The sequence below is a fragment of the Microplitis mediator genome, chromosome 2, assembly GCF_029852145.1.
Source record: "Microplitis mediator isolate UGA2020A chromosome 2, iyMicMedi2.1, whole genome shotgun sequence".
Classification (NCBI taxonomy): Eukaryota; Metazoa; Arthropoda; class Insecta; order Hymenoptera; family Braconidae; genus Microplitis; species Microplitis mediator.
Genome location: NC_079970.1, coordinates 2,152,779 through 2,173,063, shown reverse-complemented (window position 1 = coordinate 2,173,063; position 20,285 = coordinate 2,152,779). Strand labels below are relative to the sequence as shown.

Below are 20,285 nucleotides of genomic sequence, written 5' to 3'. Positions count from 1 at the left end.
TTAATTATTTATTTATTTATTTAATTAATTATAGTTTTGTTTTCCCATTCGGCGAGAAAAATTATTAATTATTATAATCAATTAATTATTTATTTAAAAATTATATTTTACAGGCTACATCTACGTCCCTAATAATACTCTATAATTTATATATATATGTATATATATATACATATATAAATATATATATGTATATATATATAGATGAATTTATTTAAACTATGTATAGTCATCATTTATATTTATATGTACGTGTAATTAAAAAAAGGAACAAAAAAAATTCATTACTGGTAATAAATTTAATTTGCTAAATCACAAAACTAATTAATTATTCGCTCGCAATTTAGTCAATTAAAAGGATAATAAATTTTTTAGCAATTATTGCTGAGAGATGACTCCTCTGGCCCAAATTGCCGAACTTCAAATATATTAATTAATCAATTAATATTAATAATCAGTTAATAAGCTGATTAATAATAAAATAATGTCTATAATCAAAAATCACAATGTGGTCTCGTAATTCTCTCTCTCCCTCTCTTCATTAATTAACTATAGATAATAATTAATAATTTTAGACATTTAAGTTCGTAGAAACGAGTAATTAAACGTTTGTTTAGTTTATTTTATTTATTTATTTATTTATTTATTATTAAAACTTATCGATTATCTCTCATTCTTTTATTTTAATACTTTGACTATCTAACTTTATATATCTGATTACTAGTAATTATACACAATCACTTACTCTCAGTGGTTTATTAACCATATACTATAGTTTACAATATATATTTATGTCTCCATATATTTATTTGTAATTATAATTATATTAATAATAGTAATTAAATTAATAATCTTTCCAACTTCCGCTAAGAAAATTGAAAATTCAAAAAAATAAAAATTATTTTTTTTTTTCTAATTAACGGCATTAATTAAAAATTTCAAATTAAAATTTTCATCTATTGTGTGCTTTATTTTTTTCCGTCTGAAGTTTATTTAAGTTTTGAAAAAATAAAATAATTAAATTTCTTAGTGATCGCGGATTTAATCGGAGTAAATGCGGATCAGGTGACTATTTTTATTTGATGCTCTCGAAGTTAGAATGAATGCGGATTTAAATGAAATCTGTAATCACTTCGAACTCACTCCCGTTTTTTTTTACACGGAAAAAAAATTAGTAAATATTACTGAGATTCTCGTCAACAGCGCGCCTAGACCGAATCTCAGTAAATATTATGGAGTAAAACGTAAGAAATTAATAACAGATGCATTTTTTTGACAAGTGTCTTGTAGTTTTTTAAGGTTTAACTAGTAATTTTAAATAGTCAAGCAGTATATTTCAACGATTAACTGTTAATTATAGCAGTTTAAACATTAAAATCATAATTTTACTAACTGAAACGACATTAGTTATTGAACATAACATAAATAATTAGAAGTTGAACTACAATTATTGTCAATCATTTTTTTCCGTGTAGTGTTAGATTTGACACCCATTTATATTTATCAGTAATTCAATCCGTCAAGACATATATATACCGTAAAAAATTAACGGAGTGAACGCAGAGTAAATCCGGAGTAAATGGAGAATAGATGACTGTCTATTTTTTTTAATTCCCGCGGAGTGAAATTCACTCCGAAGGCGGGTTTATTTAAATATTTAAATTCCGGTTCTGAGTGAAATTCACTCCTACACTGTAAAAAATCACCGGGGTAAGTCCAAAGGGTGTAGGTGTTAAAATTATCGGTGTTAAATTTACCCCTGAAAGCGGTGTTAAAATAACGCCGCCACCGGTGTAAATATTCTAGACCGGTGTTAAAATATTTTACTTTGTGAATTACTCGATCACTATACTTGTTAATAAATGATTTTTTTTATTAATTTTCATAAAGAACTGACATTTTTTGTGTTTTATAATCTTTAAAGTTAATAATCCAAGCGGACGCAGTTTACCCGGCTTTTACACCGGTTACCCCGATTTAACACCGGTGTAATTTTATTTTAACACCGGGCGGAGTTAAAATGAGTCCATTTTTAACACCGCTCTTTTTACAGTGTAGAAGAAAAAACTCCGAATCGGAGTGAATGCAAATTTAAATAAACTCCATATTACTCCATTAAAAAAAAAAAACTCCTTATTTACTCCATATGCGGAGTAATTTTTTTTTAAACCCCGAGACTCCGAGTGAAGTTGGGTTCAAACAAATTCCGTAATCACTTCAAATTCACTCCTAATTTTTTACAGTATATATATATATATGACTTATGGGCCCACGATCACTAAGAAAAATAAATCGACGCATTAAATAACAAATTAAATTAATTAAAAAAAAAAGAAATCGAAACAGAAAATAAAAATCACGTACGACTGTCCCATGTATTAATTATTTTATTTTTATCACACACATTTAAATTTAATCAATCAATAATAAATATAAATCACACAAATTACTTTATCTATTGAAAATTCATTAATTTCTTTATAATAATAATAATAATAATATATTTAATGTTAACTGTCAGCGCAGTAAATATTAATGATGACAAATATAATATTATAATAAATGAGAAAAAGGTCAGCTGAGGGAAGCAGTCGTCGTGTTTTGCCGATAAAAATCTTCACTCGTTACCTTAAATTGCACGATAATGACCGATAGAGATAATTCATTTTTATACAATTTATATATATTTCCCAGGGTGTAGTGTCGGCTGTGTATCGTATCACGTTAGCTCGTAATCTAACGCCCACACACGGGTAGTATCAGTGTGTAGATACAATTAAAATGATCTTTAATATATAATATTTATAATAATAGAAATAATATTTATATTTATAATTTTAGTCGATATATCTAAGGTGTGACTGAGGTGAAAATAAAAACCGATTAGTTGATTAACGTTGATTGCGATGGCTTCATACCGTCGTGATTTAAGATAAATACGAACGTGTAATCAAATGAATAGTACACCATTATTACTATTTATATAAATTCAAATACTCATAATTAATTTATGAGTTCATTAATAAGTATATTATTATAATAATTATGTTTTTTTTTATTTACATTTAAATTTATTATATAACGACTCGATTAAACGACAGCTGACTTTGTACTTGGGACCGGGGGGTTAATAAACCCTACGGTATACTTTACATATTTACAAAAAAATAATTCCAACGCGTGAGCATTGATTCCATTATTTGCTGCTGATAAATTTATATTTATATAACAAGTTGAAGATTTTTAAACCTTCGATTTAAAAATAATAAAAGTAAAAAAATAAAATAAAAAAGAAATAATAATTTTTAAAATAAAAAGACGATGGGTATCATCTTTTAACATACGTGTTAACGCTTACGAGGTTTTTCCATATATGTATAAATATATGTGAGCACACGGATACCAATAGCGCGAGAGTTTATCGAAAAAAGCTTATGACAGAATGGTGGGTTGCGTCCTGAGCTGCTGGTGTTGGTACTGATGCTGCTGCTGCTGATGCTGTTTACTGGTCATAAGTACTCATTCATGTGTACTCGGACCTCCAACCGGTCTGCAACAGAGAAAAAAAATTATTGCAGTTACTGGCAATGAGATTCTTCGGGATCAAATAAATTTCTTATTGACTCGGTGTCCAGTTAAGACTCTGATGGTTTTAAATGGACATATTGCGTCAATCGAGAGAAGTCTTATTTTATTTATTTACTCGCGTTTTTTTTTATAAATTGGTTTTGATGTGAGAGGAAATTGGTTTAGAAAAAAATGAAAAATTTCTAGGACTAAAATTCATAGATTTATTTTAATGAGATGATTATTTTGTGATTTTATTTTTAAGAAAGACTCAAAATTTATCTAATTAGATCTACTCAGATTTTTTTTAATTTTTTGTATGGATCGAAATCTTTTTTGAATTCGGTTTTATAATTTTGTTGCAGCTTTGATCTGTATAGATCTCTACAGATTTATATAGATCTTAATAGTAGAAAAATAAAATCTACGTAAATTCAAATAGAACACAAGATTAAGATCGTAGATCTAAAAATAACTTTTTATCAAACAATTATCCTATGACTTGAAATTACATGTAGCTGAAGATTGGAACGTTTTTCGCAGACCGAAAATAAAAAAACGAAATAAAAAGTAAAACATCTACTGGACCGAGATTTCCAAAATGTTTCGCATAGATGCTTGTATATCAACCGAAAATTGCAGGCACCCCTAATTATCCATGTACCTGAAGATCGGAACGTTTTACGCAAAACAAAAATGAAAAAATTTTTGTAATTTGGCTGCTTAAAAGTGACTTGAGGGGTAATTGGGGTCGGCTGCAATTTTTGGCTGACACACTAACACTTATGCGAAAGATTTTCAAAATCTAGATCTAGTAGATTTTTTACTTTTCATTTTGTTTTTTTATTTTCGTTCCACGAAAAACGTTCCGATTTTTAGGCACATAATTATCCCTTAAATCACCTCAAGCAGTCGAATTACATGAATTTTTTTTATTTTTGTTGCGCGAAAAACGTTCCGATCTTCAGGTACATGAAATTACAGGATAATTTTTACTAAAAAAATTTTTTTATTTACATAAATAATTCTGGATAAACGTAAACGATTTTTTAAAAAGTATTTTTTCAATTTTTGAAATAAAAATAAAAATATCCGGAATTCGGGACTAGATTCAAAAATTTGAATTTTTTTTCTCTACAGGATAATTTAAAAAAAAAATTTGACGGTAAATTTAATAGTAAATTACAGAAAAATGATAATTCTTACCATAGCATTCGTCGTAGCTGCCAACTGAAGACCCTGCAAACTCGTCATGTGATGGGAGTGGGAGTGTGGATGAGAGTGCGGGTGAATTGGCGGTGGCGCGGGTGGCGCGAATCCCTGATGAAGACCTCCGGCCATTCCGACTCCCGAGTGATACATGTAATGTTGCACTGCTGGATGCATCGAGTGATGATGTTGGGCCGTTCCTATTAACACAAAATAAATAAAACGATAATTAATTAGCTATTTATATTGCCTTCATTGTGAAAACACACTTGAATAATTAATTTATTACAAATTATTTTAAACACTGATTATAATTACAAATTCATCATTTGAATATTTAAACAAGAATTAATCACTTGCTAATGTAAGTAAGAGACATTCAATAAATATAATGTATTATTGTGTTCAATCAATAAATAAGACATTTAATAAAAAAATTTACCCATAGGTGAACCAAATCCAGTGTGGAATGACTTGTTATCAAGATCCAAGTGTCCGCTTGCCTTGATCATGTCACCCATGACGCCGCTCAAACCGAGACAGTTTCCCTGTTTCTTCTTTTTACTTTTTGAGGATAATTTTCTATTCCTCGTCTGTATACCCTCCTTTTTCATCGTCAACGGTCGGTTAACCTGTAACATTTGGAGATAAAAATTCGTTGAGTTAACTTACACGATAACAATTTTTTTAAAATAATAAAATAAAATTCAAAAAAGGCCATTTGGCAGTCAAAATGAAGTAGATTTCATAATATATATACAAATATATATGTAACAATTGTATAGTCACAATCAAAGGCATTGGGAAAGCATCAAAAAATTTTTTTTTGAATATCAGAAACGAATGCAGGCAAAATTTCATTTAATGAGTGATAAGATAAGGAATTTTTTTGGACTAGGCATGAAAATTAAAGTTTATTCAAAGAGCTTTCAGACGCATTTCATAAAAATTCGATCGTTGCATTCAAAAGTTATTGAAGAAAGAATCAGTAAAAATATGAATTTTTGACATTTTGAAATGCTGTAACTTCTTAACTAATTGATCGATTTCGCTCATCTTTAAACTCGATCTCGAAAATCACCTACAGAAAATTTATGTTGAGTTTCATTGAGATCCGTAAAGAATTTTGGACAATATAGTTATGACAAATCGCGTTCTATCGTAGGAATATATACTTTTGAACCATATGTATTTCCTGACTCAGCTCGTCGAGCGAGATAGCGAAATTTTTCGAAAATTCCGCCATGAGGACAAATGCAAGTTAGATTTCTGTGAAATCTACTGATAATTTTTTTTTTCAAATGAATAAATGAGTAATAAAAAATAGCCGAGTTGGATTAACCATCATGAAACAATGAGCAAGAGCTGAGCTAAAGATTCTGATGTAACAAACATGCACCCGCGCCCGTCACGGACATTATTTACCGGGAGGGCAAACATGCGGACTCAGCACCACGTCCATGGTTAAATATATGCACTCGTACATATTATATAGCATCAGGCTATAAATCGATCCTACAGTACCAATCGATTTAACTTTTATTTTATACATACATACAAATATATTTATATATATACGACTGTCCCGATACAACGACTCCGACTCTGTATTAATCGGTTGTTTTTTTTTCGATTAGCATGTCGTGATTAAACACGTGACAACGAATCAACGCCGAGTAATTTTTAATCCATTCTAATATAAGTATACAAGTAAATATGGATGATTATATATATATATATATATATTGAGTACATCTATATAAATTCAAGGATAAAGCACTGGCGGAATAAAATAAATGTTTGAGAAATAAAACTACAGAGACAATTAATAAATAAAAATCCGTCAGATTCTTGGTAATGCTGCGTGTAGTTGACGTATGTATATGTATATGTATATTGCAATTAATGTATGTATATATATATATATAGACATGGGTTTAAATCGACAGCCCTCGCGCAATATTCGCCGTCGTCGAGATTATACCGGCGACAAAGTCACTAATGCAATGTAACTACGCGCATTCTTACACGCCTCTTAGTTCGCTGCAAGTTTCTTATTCAGCAAAAAAAAAACGAGCCCTTTTCGTCGGCGCCGCCGGCACTTTCCTCTTGTGTGTGCACCACCAGCCAGTCTTGTATTATTATATATCACCAAGAGGAAGTGCAATTTGTACAATTAATTCAGGGACTTTAAATTGCCTAAAATTTTTATGGCGGTGACCCATCGACCATCAAATATTCTTTTTTTAAATAAGACTACATACTAATAGTAGTGCATTTATGGAGTATTTATTTACTCTGCAACTATTATTATAATTTTTTATGGAAAATTTTTGGGTCAAAGTTCTCTGACTGCGAAATTTTTCATATTTCTGTGATTATTTGACACCTTCGTAATTTTTTTCGTTCACGCAGAAAAATTTTTAGTAAAAATTACCAAAAAAGTTTGATACTGTGAGGACATGGAATAAATATATAAATCTCTCCCATGCACATTGTAAAATATATATAAAATATACATAAGCTACTCGATGGCATGTACATGAAGTGCAATTTCTACACGGAGAAAAATGTCAAGTAAATATTCCTATGCAGCATAGTAATGGTTACATTACTCTATAGCTTGTGTCATGTGACTGCATGTACAGAGTAATTTAATCATTACTATGCTGCATAGGAATATTTACGTGACATTTTTCTCCATGCATTAACAACACACACAGTAAAAAACGAATCGTCAAAGTGTAAAAAAACGTGTGTTAAAATTCTGAGTATTGAATTTTGTGGGTCAATTTAACACACAGTATTTATCTAGTTTGAACTGTCGCAATCGATTGATTTTTTAACACATAAAAATGTCATTTTATTCGAAATTAACACTTTTTATATTACTGTCAAATCGACATACAAAATATGTTAAAAATAATGTCGACCATCACACAATAATTCTTAGAAAATTTTTACTTTTAACATATACGTGTGTAACTTTTTTTAACACTCACAACATGTTAAAATAACATATAAATAAGTGTAAAACGTTCGTTTTACACACGATATGGGTTGAGTTTGACGAATCCTTTTTTACTGTGCAGTAAAAATTTAGTTACTGGCTAGATGTCCTTACAGTACCAAACTTTGTGGGTAATTTTTACTCAAAAATTATCTACGTGTGTTAAAATAATTTTATGAACTTGGGTAATTTAGAAAAAAAAAAAAATGAAATTTAATAGTAAGTGATTTCATTTTTTGATTTAATTGTGTGAACTAGTTTAGAACAATTCAAGTCAACGAAATAGATATGCAAGTAAATTTATAGTACTTATTGTATAGAGTGAAAAGAAGGGAGAGAAAAAGAGAGAGAGAGAGAGAGAAAAGTATGTAAAGGGATAGTTGGTGTATCGTCCCGGCGGGACTTTGTAGTCGCCGCGACGTGACGCAACTGCCAAGATGGGGAAAAGGTTCCCGGTATTATAAAGAGACAAGGACCGACCGACAACGAGGACATAACAAGTAATAAGAGGATATACGTATGTTTGTCTCTTTACACACAAAACTTAAACTTCATCTCTTAATATCTTTCTCTTTTTGCTAAATTCCATTTTTTTACTTTTTGTTTCATTATTATCCTTATTCTTATTCTCCTTGAGTTCTTACATATTTTATATATATATGTATACACCACTACTGAAACTCTGTCGCCTAAAATTTATATTTTCTTCATATTACAAGTTTGCGACTGTCAGTTTCTCGCACTTGCGATTCGCATTTTATTCTCTCCTCTTATTCACCGGAATTTTTATTTTTTCTCGCTTCAATCCTTTAGCTACTGCAGTTTATATCATAAATTATTCCAGTCGCGGTCAACGACTCTTTTTAGAATTATGCAATTGTCCAAATTTGTCGAATTAGGCGGCACATATTAGACCCATAAAATAAAATATGTGCATTTATATTTTATAAACTTGTGCATTATAATTAACTACATCCTACACATATCTTTCTTTAAACTCAATTAAGTATGTCTTAAAATATACATTCAACTACTACATACATATACATATACTTCACTGGTATACTTTGGCATCTATATGACACATTCATCATACATGTTCTCAAATTTGACGTATATTTTCCCTGAATTTTGAGCTCACCGATTTTTCCGATCGATTGTAAATTTTTTATTTGATAAATTAATCACTTCTTATATTTTTTTGAAATTGTGTTAAAATTATTTATTATTTTTTGTTCAATTCAAATATATATTATCAGGTAAGAGACCCAGTATCCAATCGCTCATATATTTGTATATCTATATTTATTGAATTTTACTAAATATAGATATAAAAATATATGAAGTGGGAGTACTAGTTCCCTGATCGGGCACTGAGTCTTTTACTTTATATGTAATGTGATAATTTTTGATTGGACCCGGGTCAAAAATAACTTAATTTTGACTTTTTGCTCCACTTATTTTTTTTAACTTCAATATGACTTTTTAACTTAAAAATTTGAGTCAAGTTTGACTTTAGTTAGAGACCAAGTGTGGTTTCATATCTTAAAATATGTTTTTCATTTATCAAAATATAATTTAAACTTGACTTGCTTTCGTCCTGCCGGACTTGCGTTATTTTAAATTTTAAAAATTCCGCCAAAATCAAATTATTTTTTTGAATTTGACCCGGGATGTTTGATTGAAGCCTTTCCCACGACTAAAAAAATAAGAGTACTAAGTTTGAATTATTTGTGATTGTGAATGACAAAGATACACGAGGATAATTGTTATTCGTTAGTTCTCTTTTATTTTAAATAAATATATATATATATATATATAGGATAATACATCAGTGATACTTGATGACGATGGGCGTCTCTTTGGGAACTTTTGTCTGGCATAGTGGAGGATTTAACTAATTTGAATACAATGCGATATTTTAATGGGAACGGGGGCGCATACGATCAAATCCGCGGGTGTCCAAAATCTCCGAGGTGCAAACGAAAGAGACAGCAAGTGGACGAGTAAGTTGGATGCACACTTAAATATATGTATATATATATAACGCGATACAGAAAACGGACAAGTGAAATAAAAGACAGTGAGGGCTTTAAGAAAAAGAGAAAGAGACAGAGACAGAAAATAAAAATCAGGAGATAAAATATTCAAGAGCCAGCGATTGATGTGGTCACACACGATGCAACCGCACGCCGTTCGAATACTATTATTATATATGCTACACTACTGGGATTCTCGATGCCGTAAGTCCTTTGATATTGACGATGCACATCTGTGCACTCTCTTGCATCGATAATAGTAAACTTCAATGATAATCGATGGCTCGAAAAATGCATTATTTCTATCTTGTTTGCTAAGCAATTTTTTTTTTTTTACTTCGCGGAAACACTTTTACGACACCTTCACTTTTATAACCTGACTTAGCAATTGAATAAAATATATTATTTATAAAAATTCTTCAGCTTCTGATGTTCGACGCGCGAGGAATCCCGATACTGCAGTATTGAATTGACAACCGGGTATGAGGAATACAAATTAAACTTTTAACGTTTCTTCGGCGTATTGCCGGCTATCGCTTCCTCTAATTGATCCATTCACCTCTCAACGCACACATGTATGTCTACACATGTAACTGTAGATGCTTATTAATTTAATAAAATAATTTAATTTACTCACATGTGCAATTAATTTTCGACTTAAAAATATATGGATTATTTTATTTAAATATTTAATTGCCGAGTTTTATTTATTTTGAACTCGTAGGTCATGCAAAGTGACTCGGATCATGAAGTTGAACGGTAGCAGAGCCGGCTGGTTGTCTGATCTACACGTCGAGATCTCCAAAGTGCAGAAAGTCCTAAAATTATGCGTCTTATCGGACAATCAGAGTGCAATATATACCGTAAACTATATATGTATATAGATATATGTATGTATACATGAGTTTCTCAGTAGCAGCTATATTTATCGTCTCATACGCGCGAGCTAAAGATCAAGACAGGAAGCATCGCGATTGAGATGATATCGAAGGACAAGATGGTTCTCTGTTCCATCGTAATGTTCCGTACGAAACCTACTGATTTTTTTTTCTATATCATATTTTGCACTCGTACTTTCACTTATCTGATATTTATATATTTATTGTGTATTATAGATATACACTGTAAAAAATTCGCGGAGTGAATGCGGATTAGATCCGGAGTGAATGCGGAGTGAATGAATTTTTAATTATTCACTCCCCTCGGAGTGAAATTCACTCCGCAGGGGAGTTTTCGCGGAGTAGATAATTTTTTATTAATTTAATCCCTCCGGAGTGAAATTCACTTCGGAGCGGAGTTTTGAAAATATTATTAATAAAATATAACTCCACATAATAAAATCGAAGTAAAAATTCGCGCACACATACATACATGCATATTTAGGCACACACGCGCACTCGCACACACGCACGCACACATTTTCACACACGCACACATTCGAACACATGTACACATTTGTACACACGCACAAATTTTCACACATGCACACATTTGCACACACGCACCCAAACACCTGCACACACCCAAACACAGACATGCACGCAAACACACACTCGCACACACACACACACACACACACACACATTGTTTAGCAGTTTCATATAAATTTATTTAAGTATTAAAACTCCGGACCGGAGTGAAATAAAATCCGCGTCACTCCGCTAAAAAAATCTCCCAATTCACTCCGGATGCGGAGTGATTTTTTTAAAACTCCGGAACTCCGAGTGGCGGAGTGAATTCGGATTTTATTTCACTCCCAATTCACTCCGGATTTTTTACAGTGTATTTATACCCATCGAGGAGAAATCAAAAGTAGTTTTTTATATAAAATGATCGGCTATGGGCCACAAGTGACCTTGATTCGGCACAAGAGTAGATCGGAAGAAGAGACAGCGGTCGTTTTTTAATTTCCAAGAAATCTATGGGTCACACGATCACGGTCGAGGGAACAAGAGTTACAGTATAGAGCATAGGTAACACTAGACCAGACCGAAAACCCTTTGGAGTTAGTTTTTGGTTTGTGTTAGTTTTTTAAAATAAAAATATAAAATATAATAAAGTTTTATTCAGCCACGAAAATCAGAGACCAGGACAAGACACTTCTTAGAATAACTTGAATAATTATTTAAACCTTTCTACATTTCTCTCCATATTTATTACTTGTTTGTGATACTTAATTTGTCACGTATCTTTTAATTATTTATAACTCCACCATATATATTTTTTTACATATTTTTTAAATAAACAAATAAAGGAGTGATCCTGAAGTTAGCTGACAGTTAACAATTTCTAGATTTTTTTTTCAACGAATCAATTACAGAAAAAAAAAAAAAAAATATGCACGTGTAGGAAATTAAAAAAACTATGGGTGCAATTTGGTAAAAAATTTTTTTTTATAATTTATCGGTTTCAAAATAAATTATAAAATTATTAGACGTCTGCTAACTTCAGTATCATATAAAGGAACGCAGCCAATTTTTAATTTTCAGTAAAACTTTTTTTTTGTATCCTTTGTTAGAATTGTTTTATTGAAAACTGGTAAAAAAACTGTCTGGGAGGTAAAATGGGCCGTGATTGTAAAAAAAAAAAAATTTTAATTGGCTGCACAGTCTTGGCTACTAGACTTTTACTCCATTTTTTTTTTAACCCTAAAGAAGAATTAAAAAAATTTTTTTCCAGAAAAAGCGGCGTCTCATTTTACCCCGAGTTCACATATATATTTATATTGTTTAAATAAAAGAACATAATATACATCTGTAGTGTAATCGGTGTCTAGACTTGGATTTCGATGTGTGTAACTTTTGGTTTGGCCTCACTCTCTGTTATCGGGCTTTTCTATCTTAACGATCCCAGATCCGTCCTTAAGTTTCTTTCCCCTCACTCTCTTTTATTTCTGATCCTCCTTATTATTTTATTTTTATCTTTTCGTTTATTCTCACTCGCATTCTATCTTTTGCCCAGCGTTCAAACCATCCTCGCAACTTCGCCATCTTCACCAGGAGCACAAACGAGGTATCTAAGATCTCGCGAGTCGTCGCAGTCTCGGTCTCGTCTTCGTCGAAGTAAAGGTCGACATCGCGGGCACAGGGAAGACAACTCAAAAAAAAAAATAAGATGAAAGAAGTTTGTACAACTTACAAGCAACCTTCTTTCTCATACTTTTTGTTATATATACTGTAGTCTTATCTTGGATAATTTGTGTTCAAAAAATAAAAATAATTCCCTCGGTGTCTTTTTTTAAAAGTTAAAATATCGCGTTGACAATGTTACCATTTTTGCAAGTCAAGTGTGTTATGTGTATATTTAACTCTCATTCTCCTACAGTACATTAGTATACATATGTATTCATATGTATACATAGATATAGCAAAGAACCGTCTCCCGTCACGACATATCCGTTTGCCGAGGTCACAAACTCGAATTCAAACTAAACGAGTTATAGATGAAGGAGGTGGCGGTGCCGGCGATGGTGCTGGTGACTTAAAAATTTATAGAATTATTTTTTTAAATAGTCCTTAGGCACGACAACTATTTTTTACGACTTTCAACGACACTTTTCATTAGTAAACAAGCCTCTGAGCAAGTCTGTCCAAGTTGACGAGGGTAAAAAAAAATAACAATGAGAGGTAGAAATAAAAAGAGACCGATTTAATTTATTGAGGTGAGACATAAGGGTAAAAAAAAGAACAAGGTACTTCCGTAGGGTTTCTGGATTTTTGCAAATCAAATGCTGGACTGTGTCACATAACACGAGACTCTAGACTCCACTCTTGGGTCTTGGGTCATTTTAATCCATATCAGTGGTCTCTATTCTTTTGTACACATACATTATTTTTTTTTATTACGTTCGTTACAAGCTGGAAATCATGGCTCGGACAATTTATTCCTCGTCGGCTTGTCTCCGTGTCGCGAGTATTTAGCAACGGGGGCCCGCGCTCTCGCTTAATTAATGATTACCGGGAAACGTGTCTGGGTTGGCCTTTGCTTGCAACCTCCATATACTTTGTTTTATTTATTTTATATATATATATATTTTTTTTTATTCTCCAGTTATTTTATTTTTATATATACCTCAATTCCACGTTTAATTGTCACGTATAAGCTGGATAATTTATGTAAAGAATTTTCGTCAAACTACGAGTGGGACCGCGACCACGACCGCGACCATCACGATGACCGATGACGAGATGTTTAAGTTATAAATATAAATATAAAAATAAAACAAAACAAAATTTAAGTATAAATATTCTCGTGTGTTATCTTGATGAATAAAATGTATAAATAAAATCAATGTGGTAGAGATAAAAATGAAGATAACGAGATGAGATGGGATGAAGAGTTGAATGATGATAAATTTGGACGAGCGATTTACGACCTCGATTAGAACGCCATGCAAGTGAAAATAAACACAGAGACTGACTGTTTTGCTACTGCTCTACTGATTGTCGTCTTTGTATAATATGTTACGCGTTTAATCTTAAGTTAACTCACATTAACTCAGTCTCGGTGTAGCTCCCTGATATGTACCAGCAGTTACTGTTGCAAAACGACTATGCGCACTCTGTAATACTGATGCGAATAACACAGACTCTGCAATGAGAGATGAAGCTAAAGAAGACACGTGTATCCAAGTAAAAGAACAAGATGAAGAAGACGAAGAAGAAGAAGAAGAAGGAGAACTTGACGAATGCGTTCCGCGTCGAGGCGCGTCGCTCGAGAAGTCCGAGCCAATTAGCGATCCCCGATAATTAATCCTCGACTACCGTGCGCACGCGCTTTAGTCTTCACATACTAATAAAAAATAATAATAATAAATGTATTAACATTTATAGCGAGTATAAGAAAATGGTAAATGGATACTGTATTTTTTAGACTGTATAAAAAAATCATTTGTTACAAATCGCGGTACAGTCGGTACGCGGTTATTTATTTCTAAGCGGTTTTTTTGTCATGAAAAAGTAATCATGAAATTATTCGAGCGACTTCCTGGGTAGGGCGCCCTTTTGGCTTGGCAAGCAAGCGTAATGGATAGGCACCGCCCAGGGGTAGTTAGTGCTGTATTATACAGAGTATAAAATAGAAAATTTTTTTTTTTACTATTATATGGAGAAAAGAAAATAAAGAGACCGGTCATTAGCCGATACAAGTAAAAATTTAGGCGGCAGCTTTGCTAAGACACATGCATGGATACATAGATATATGTTATTTATATATAAATGTATATATGTATATGTATAGATGGAAGAGGTCGAGAGGTCTAGTTCGGTAACTAAATATCGGGTTGCTATTGTCACAGCCGTATTGTCGCCGGTAGTAAAGCTGATGGGAACACTGGAGGACATATTCCGATCTTATGCTTCCAATAAGCTACCAGAGTAATATACTGGCAATATAGTTATAGTAGATGTTGATGTTGTTGTTGTAGAGCAGGGTGACATCAAGAGGATACGGGAATTTCCTTTAGACGGAAATCGAACCATGGTGTAACTGTTTCCAGAGCACCGCGAGGATACAAAGACACATGACAATGGATTAAAAAAAAATTACTACACGAGAATCCTTGTTGTAATATTTATGTATGTATGTATGGTATAGAGAGAGTGTGGGTGTATTGGCTCTCGACAAGGCTTTGGACCTCACTTCCGGCGCTTCCTGTGTCACACGCCGTTGAGCACGCTCTTGTCCACCGTCAGCGGATTCCTCCCTACGATACTCGGGGTCGCAGACGCGACTTAATTGTTGATACAACAAGGAAACTCTTGAGAGATTGAGAGAGCTCATACAACCCTCGCTACAAAATAATTCTCTTGGTTTATACTCTACACTGTACTCTTATTATTGCTTATGTGCCGGTGCACTCACTGGCTGCCTACTGCTTTTCCGATAGTACAATGCGGGGGTCGTCGGTCGTGTCCTCCCGGGCAATCAGTGTCGAACAAAGCGATTTTATCTCCGACTATAAACGCACGTTTTTATTTACTTTTTTTCTGTTTTACTTTGCTTTATTTTTTTTGTCTTAGTTTGAGTGTATGCTGGTTAGTCGGCTATTAATTGTCGAGTGGATTGTAGACGAGTGTTTATGTATGTACATATATATATATATGTGTAATATGGGGTACTTACGTTGTGAAGTTTGTAGTAGAGGCCGCACGCGTTACACACCGGCTCGCCAGCTTGATTCCTTCGCCAAAGGGTCGTTGTTGCGGTTTTGCAGTTTGCACAACTCGTGCCTGCTCTTCTCGCGGCACTCTGCAACGACTGTAACAACAACAATAAAAAAATTTTTAATTAGAATTTTTATATCAAATTTAAAATAAATAAATAAATATATAAGTATTTAATTCAATTTATTAAAGTCTTTGTGTTTCAATCTTGTCTCTCTGACATTCTTGAGATGTTTTAAATTTACTAAAAAAAAAAAAGAGTAACAAACAACATATATAATAAGATGGATTATCGATAGAAAATAAAGGAGAGAGGATACACGATCGGTCAAACTCAGACAGGGAAGTTGAAGCGACGTATCAGGGCCTCGGTGCCTCGCAGTCTCTTAATCCTTTCATTCCACATGTGTTCCACCAATACCACTGCGTTTTATCCACGACGAGTCTCTACCGAGAGGATGAATAAAATAAATAAAATAAAGGACGACTGAGAAACAAAGACGACGGTTACGAACAAGACAGAGGGAATAAAAGAGAACGCTGAGGATAGACGGTTACGGTTACGGTCGTGTTTCAATGCTTCGAAAAATCATCCCGACACCTGTGCCTCCGATCATCCCGAGTGGCAAACACTTAACTAAAAAGGTCTATTATCCCTCTTGAGGCAACTATAGCTTATTATTTACCTTTTCCCATCATATACCAACACATGTAATTCATCATATATATATCTATATATATATACACATATGAATAAAATTTTTTAAGACCAGCAGTAGGGCATAAGACGGGCGCGTGCATACCTGGCCACTTTTCCTCCTGCCAAATCCCCGGACCACTTAACCCCCAAGATGACATGCTACATTTTGTATCTACCCAAAGACATTCCGGCGATCGGGCTCGATCACAAGTAAAGATGAAGAGAATAAAAGTAAAAGAAGGTGGCAGTGGTGGTGGGAGAGGAAAGGAGGAGAGATTAAAAAAAAAAATAACCACTTGGGATTGTGTACGCATGTCTTCTTATATGTCACTGATGTATATTTCTCTTTTCTATAAGCACATTCTCTGTATATGTCTACCTGCCATTGTAGACAACCTTCGTCGGTCTGTTGAACACTCGCGAGAGTTATTGGTATTTTATTGAGTGGCTCGCACAGTGCATCAAAACGTGATCGCTCGTAAATCCCCGGTACAATGGATAGAATAATAAAGAAAATATCATTTGACTGATTGAGAGTACAGTAAAAGGTGTAGGTGTAGGTGTATTATATATATATGTATGTATATTTAGTGGATTAAATAAGAATAAAATATATTAAGTAAAGATCGATGGTTTTAAGAGTTCTTTTGTCGGATTTTTTTCCGACTTACCCACTTGACGGGAGGTGACGCAAAGGGTACCGGTCTTGACGCTTTGGTCTCATCAAAAAATACAGTATATACAAAGACTGGTAGTGTTGGTCTAGTGCCGGGGGTGGAAACGTCGTCGTAATCATGTCCTATCGCTGGGATCTTATCACCGGGGCTTAGGTTGCCTGCGGGCCAAAGGGCGCTTCACTCGAGCCGGTCGAAGGCTACCAGGCTATTGGTGATATGTCGATGGCGGTTGCGGTGCTGCGAGTATTGGTTTTCTGAGTACGATGTGGGGGTGAAGTGTAGGGTAGAGTGTAGGGTGGAGAGTCTCTGTAGTCCAAAAGCTCACGAATCAATACGCGAACCTCATCAATATACTCCTCCACTAGGTTTGTTATCGTGCTCTAGATCTTTGACACCCTGAAAATCATTGGGCGACCCCTGCAAGCTACTCTGCCGTACCTACTGGCTAATGGTTATTAAATCTGCTCGATCGGTGGTGAAAAGGATTTTTTTATTTATTCTAAAAGCTACATTTTTCAATTTACTTTTAATGTATAAACTATTTTTTGCAGGGTTAGAATATTTTGTTGTCTGATAAATATTTTAATTGATCTTGTTATTGGAGCATTGATGTGTACGTAATTAATTAATAAGATGACTAGGTATTCTATCGGTTGATGTTATTGTATTTATATATTGTTCAAAAGTGAAGAAGAAAGAGAATGTTGGGCAGAGAGCTAATCAGACACGAGTCAACGATCAACTAGGACATTGTACACGCATTGCTTAGCGATTATTCTCTCCATTTCCTTCACCTTTTACTATCTCCCGAAGATAAATAATTACAGGGAAACTAAACTTGCTCTTAGTCTACTTAAAAATAATTTAGTATTTGACATCGTCGGGTGCTATAAAAATTATGTCAAGTTCTGGTAAATTCATATGTAGACACTTGGGTAATTTTTACATTTTGTCAATACTGTAAGTAGTACAAAGTGAAATGTAAATATATGACGATTGCAATGCGAAATTTACTTTTTATATTAAAGTCAATCGTAATTTTTTTGTTTAAATTAAAAAAAAATTTTGAAATCAATTTCAAGGACCATCATTATAATGTATAAAAAATTTTTTTATGCCAAGTCGGTCAAAAGTAATATATATTAAATTCAATAATATGAATAGAACTACACCTCGTCTCGATAAAATACATATATGTAATTATTCCCGTTAACAGACAATCAAAAATTTTCGGATTTTTTTTCCAACAAATCGGTTCAAAAAAAAATCAAACTAAAAATTTGCACACACAGAAAATTAAAAAAACTGTAGGGGCAAATTTTTAAAAATATTCTTTTTTTATAAATTATCGTTTAAAAAAAAAATTCAAAAATTATTAAACGTCGGTTGACTTCAGTATCATATATAATTCTATTCATATTATTGAATTTAGTACATATACAATATTGCTTGTGTCCAACTTGGCATTAAAAAATTTTCTATACAATATAAATTTTCCAAACTTCCCATGCAGGAGCTGCCAGAGTTGAACGACGGGCCCCTACTTGGCCCAGCACTGGGGAACCTAGCTTTGGTACACCTATATTGGCCCATGCTTGGCTCAAGATTGGGTACTCAGTCCTGTCCATTACAATGATTACCCGGACTTGGGCCAAGGCTGGATTCCCCTGTCTTGGTCATCCAATGGCAAGCCATACTTGGGCCAAGGCTGGGTAACCTAGCCTAGTGGTACTTTCCTCTCTGAGTTTCTCCAATGAATTTAAAAAAAAAAATTTCCCGTGGATATTAAAAGTAATTAATTCGAATTGAAATGAATAATTATAAAAATATTGTCAAATGATTAAGCAGACAACGATTTATTATGCAGATGGAAAGCTATTTGCTGGGTACATTGTAGGGACCGATCGGGCGCAATCAGGAGGCTGGTAATTGCTCCAGTATACTGATGCCGAGCTTATGTAGATACTCTGTATACATATACATATAGATTGTATAGGTAGACGATGTGTATTTGCACGATACGATGACGATGACGATGAGGAAACCGGTTGGCCACGAGGGAGGCCGGCCTCCCAGACCCGGAGATACACCAACTCCAGTATTATATGACATTTGTGACGTTTATCGCAACATTCTCTTCACTCTCTTTATTCTTACGCTTAATCCTTAGCTCTTTATGTGCATGACCATTTTATTTTATTAATTTCTGTGACGTTAGTCCGATTAAAATCTAAATATATATATATAACATCTGTGTATATTTAATTATTTATTTTAATCGATGATTTTACGTTCAAATAAAATTTATTATTTCGTCATATTTTAGTCAGAGACTTAAACGTCTCTGAATATTCAGCATATCAGCGAATAAATTAATAAAAAAATTTTAAAAAAAGTAATTAGTGGATAGAAAGTGCGAAAAAATTTAATAAAATTAATTACATATTTTTTATTGGTAATTAATTACGGAATTTTTTGATTAATGGACTGACCAGTAAGGAAATTAAAAAGTTTTAAAGACCTTTAATTATTCATGAGTAATTGGAGTTTAAAAAATAAATATGTATATTTAAGTTGATAAAAATAATTTAAAGACTTTTATCAAAGATAAGAAATGATGAAATTGTTCATTTATTGTATGCGCAATTTGATTACGACTTAATAAAAATAATTGTTTATTATCAAGGACTGAATTTATCGGAGCTCGGGTACAGGAAAGATGAACTTGCTTATCCCTATCAGCCAATCGAATCGAAGATCACGATTATTAATTACCCGCAATGACTCTTAATATAAAGGCAAAGTCTCAACGAATATTACGCATTATTTAAATATATACATATATATGTATATGTATACATTACAAAGGTTTAAATTAATTGAACGTAATTCTATAAATAGGCAATTTTATTATTATAT

At 32.8% G+C, this 20,285-nt stretch overlaps 1 protein-coding gene across 1 annotated transcript in view; it reads right to left on the bottom strand.

Annotated features, from left to right (window-relative positions):
* Positions 1–638: 638 nt before the first annotated feature.
* The window catches only part of LOC130663993 (GATA-binding factor 2-like), a 59,763-nt gene continuing 40,116 nt past the window's right edge, over positions 639–20,285 (bottom strand). Inside the window, exons 5-8 of the mRNA XM_057463607.1 lie at positions 15,949–16,083; positions 5,219–5,408; positions 4,774–4,976; positions 639–3,550 (exon numbers count right to left, since the gene is read on the bottom strand). Of these exons, the coding sequence (XP_057319590.1) occupies positions 3,524–3,550; positions 4,774–4,976; positions 5,219–5,408; positions 15,949–16,083 (555 nt within the window). The 3' untranslated portion in view covers positions 639–3,523. The remainder of the gene's footprint in view (positions 3,551–4,773; positions 4,977–5,218; positions 5,409–15,948; positions 16,084–20,285) is intronic.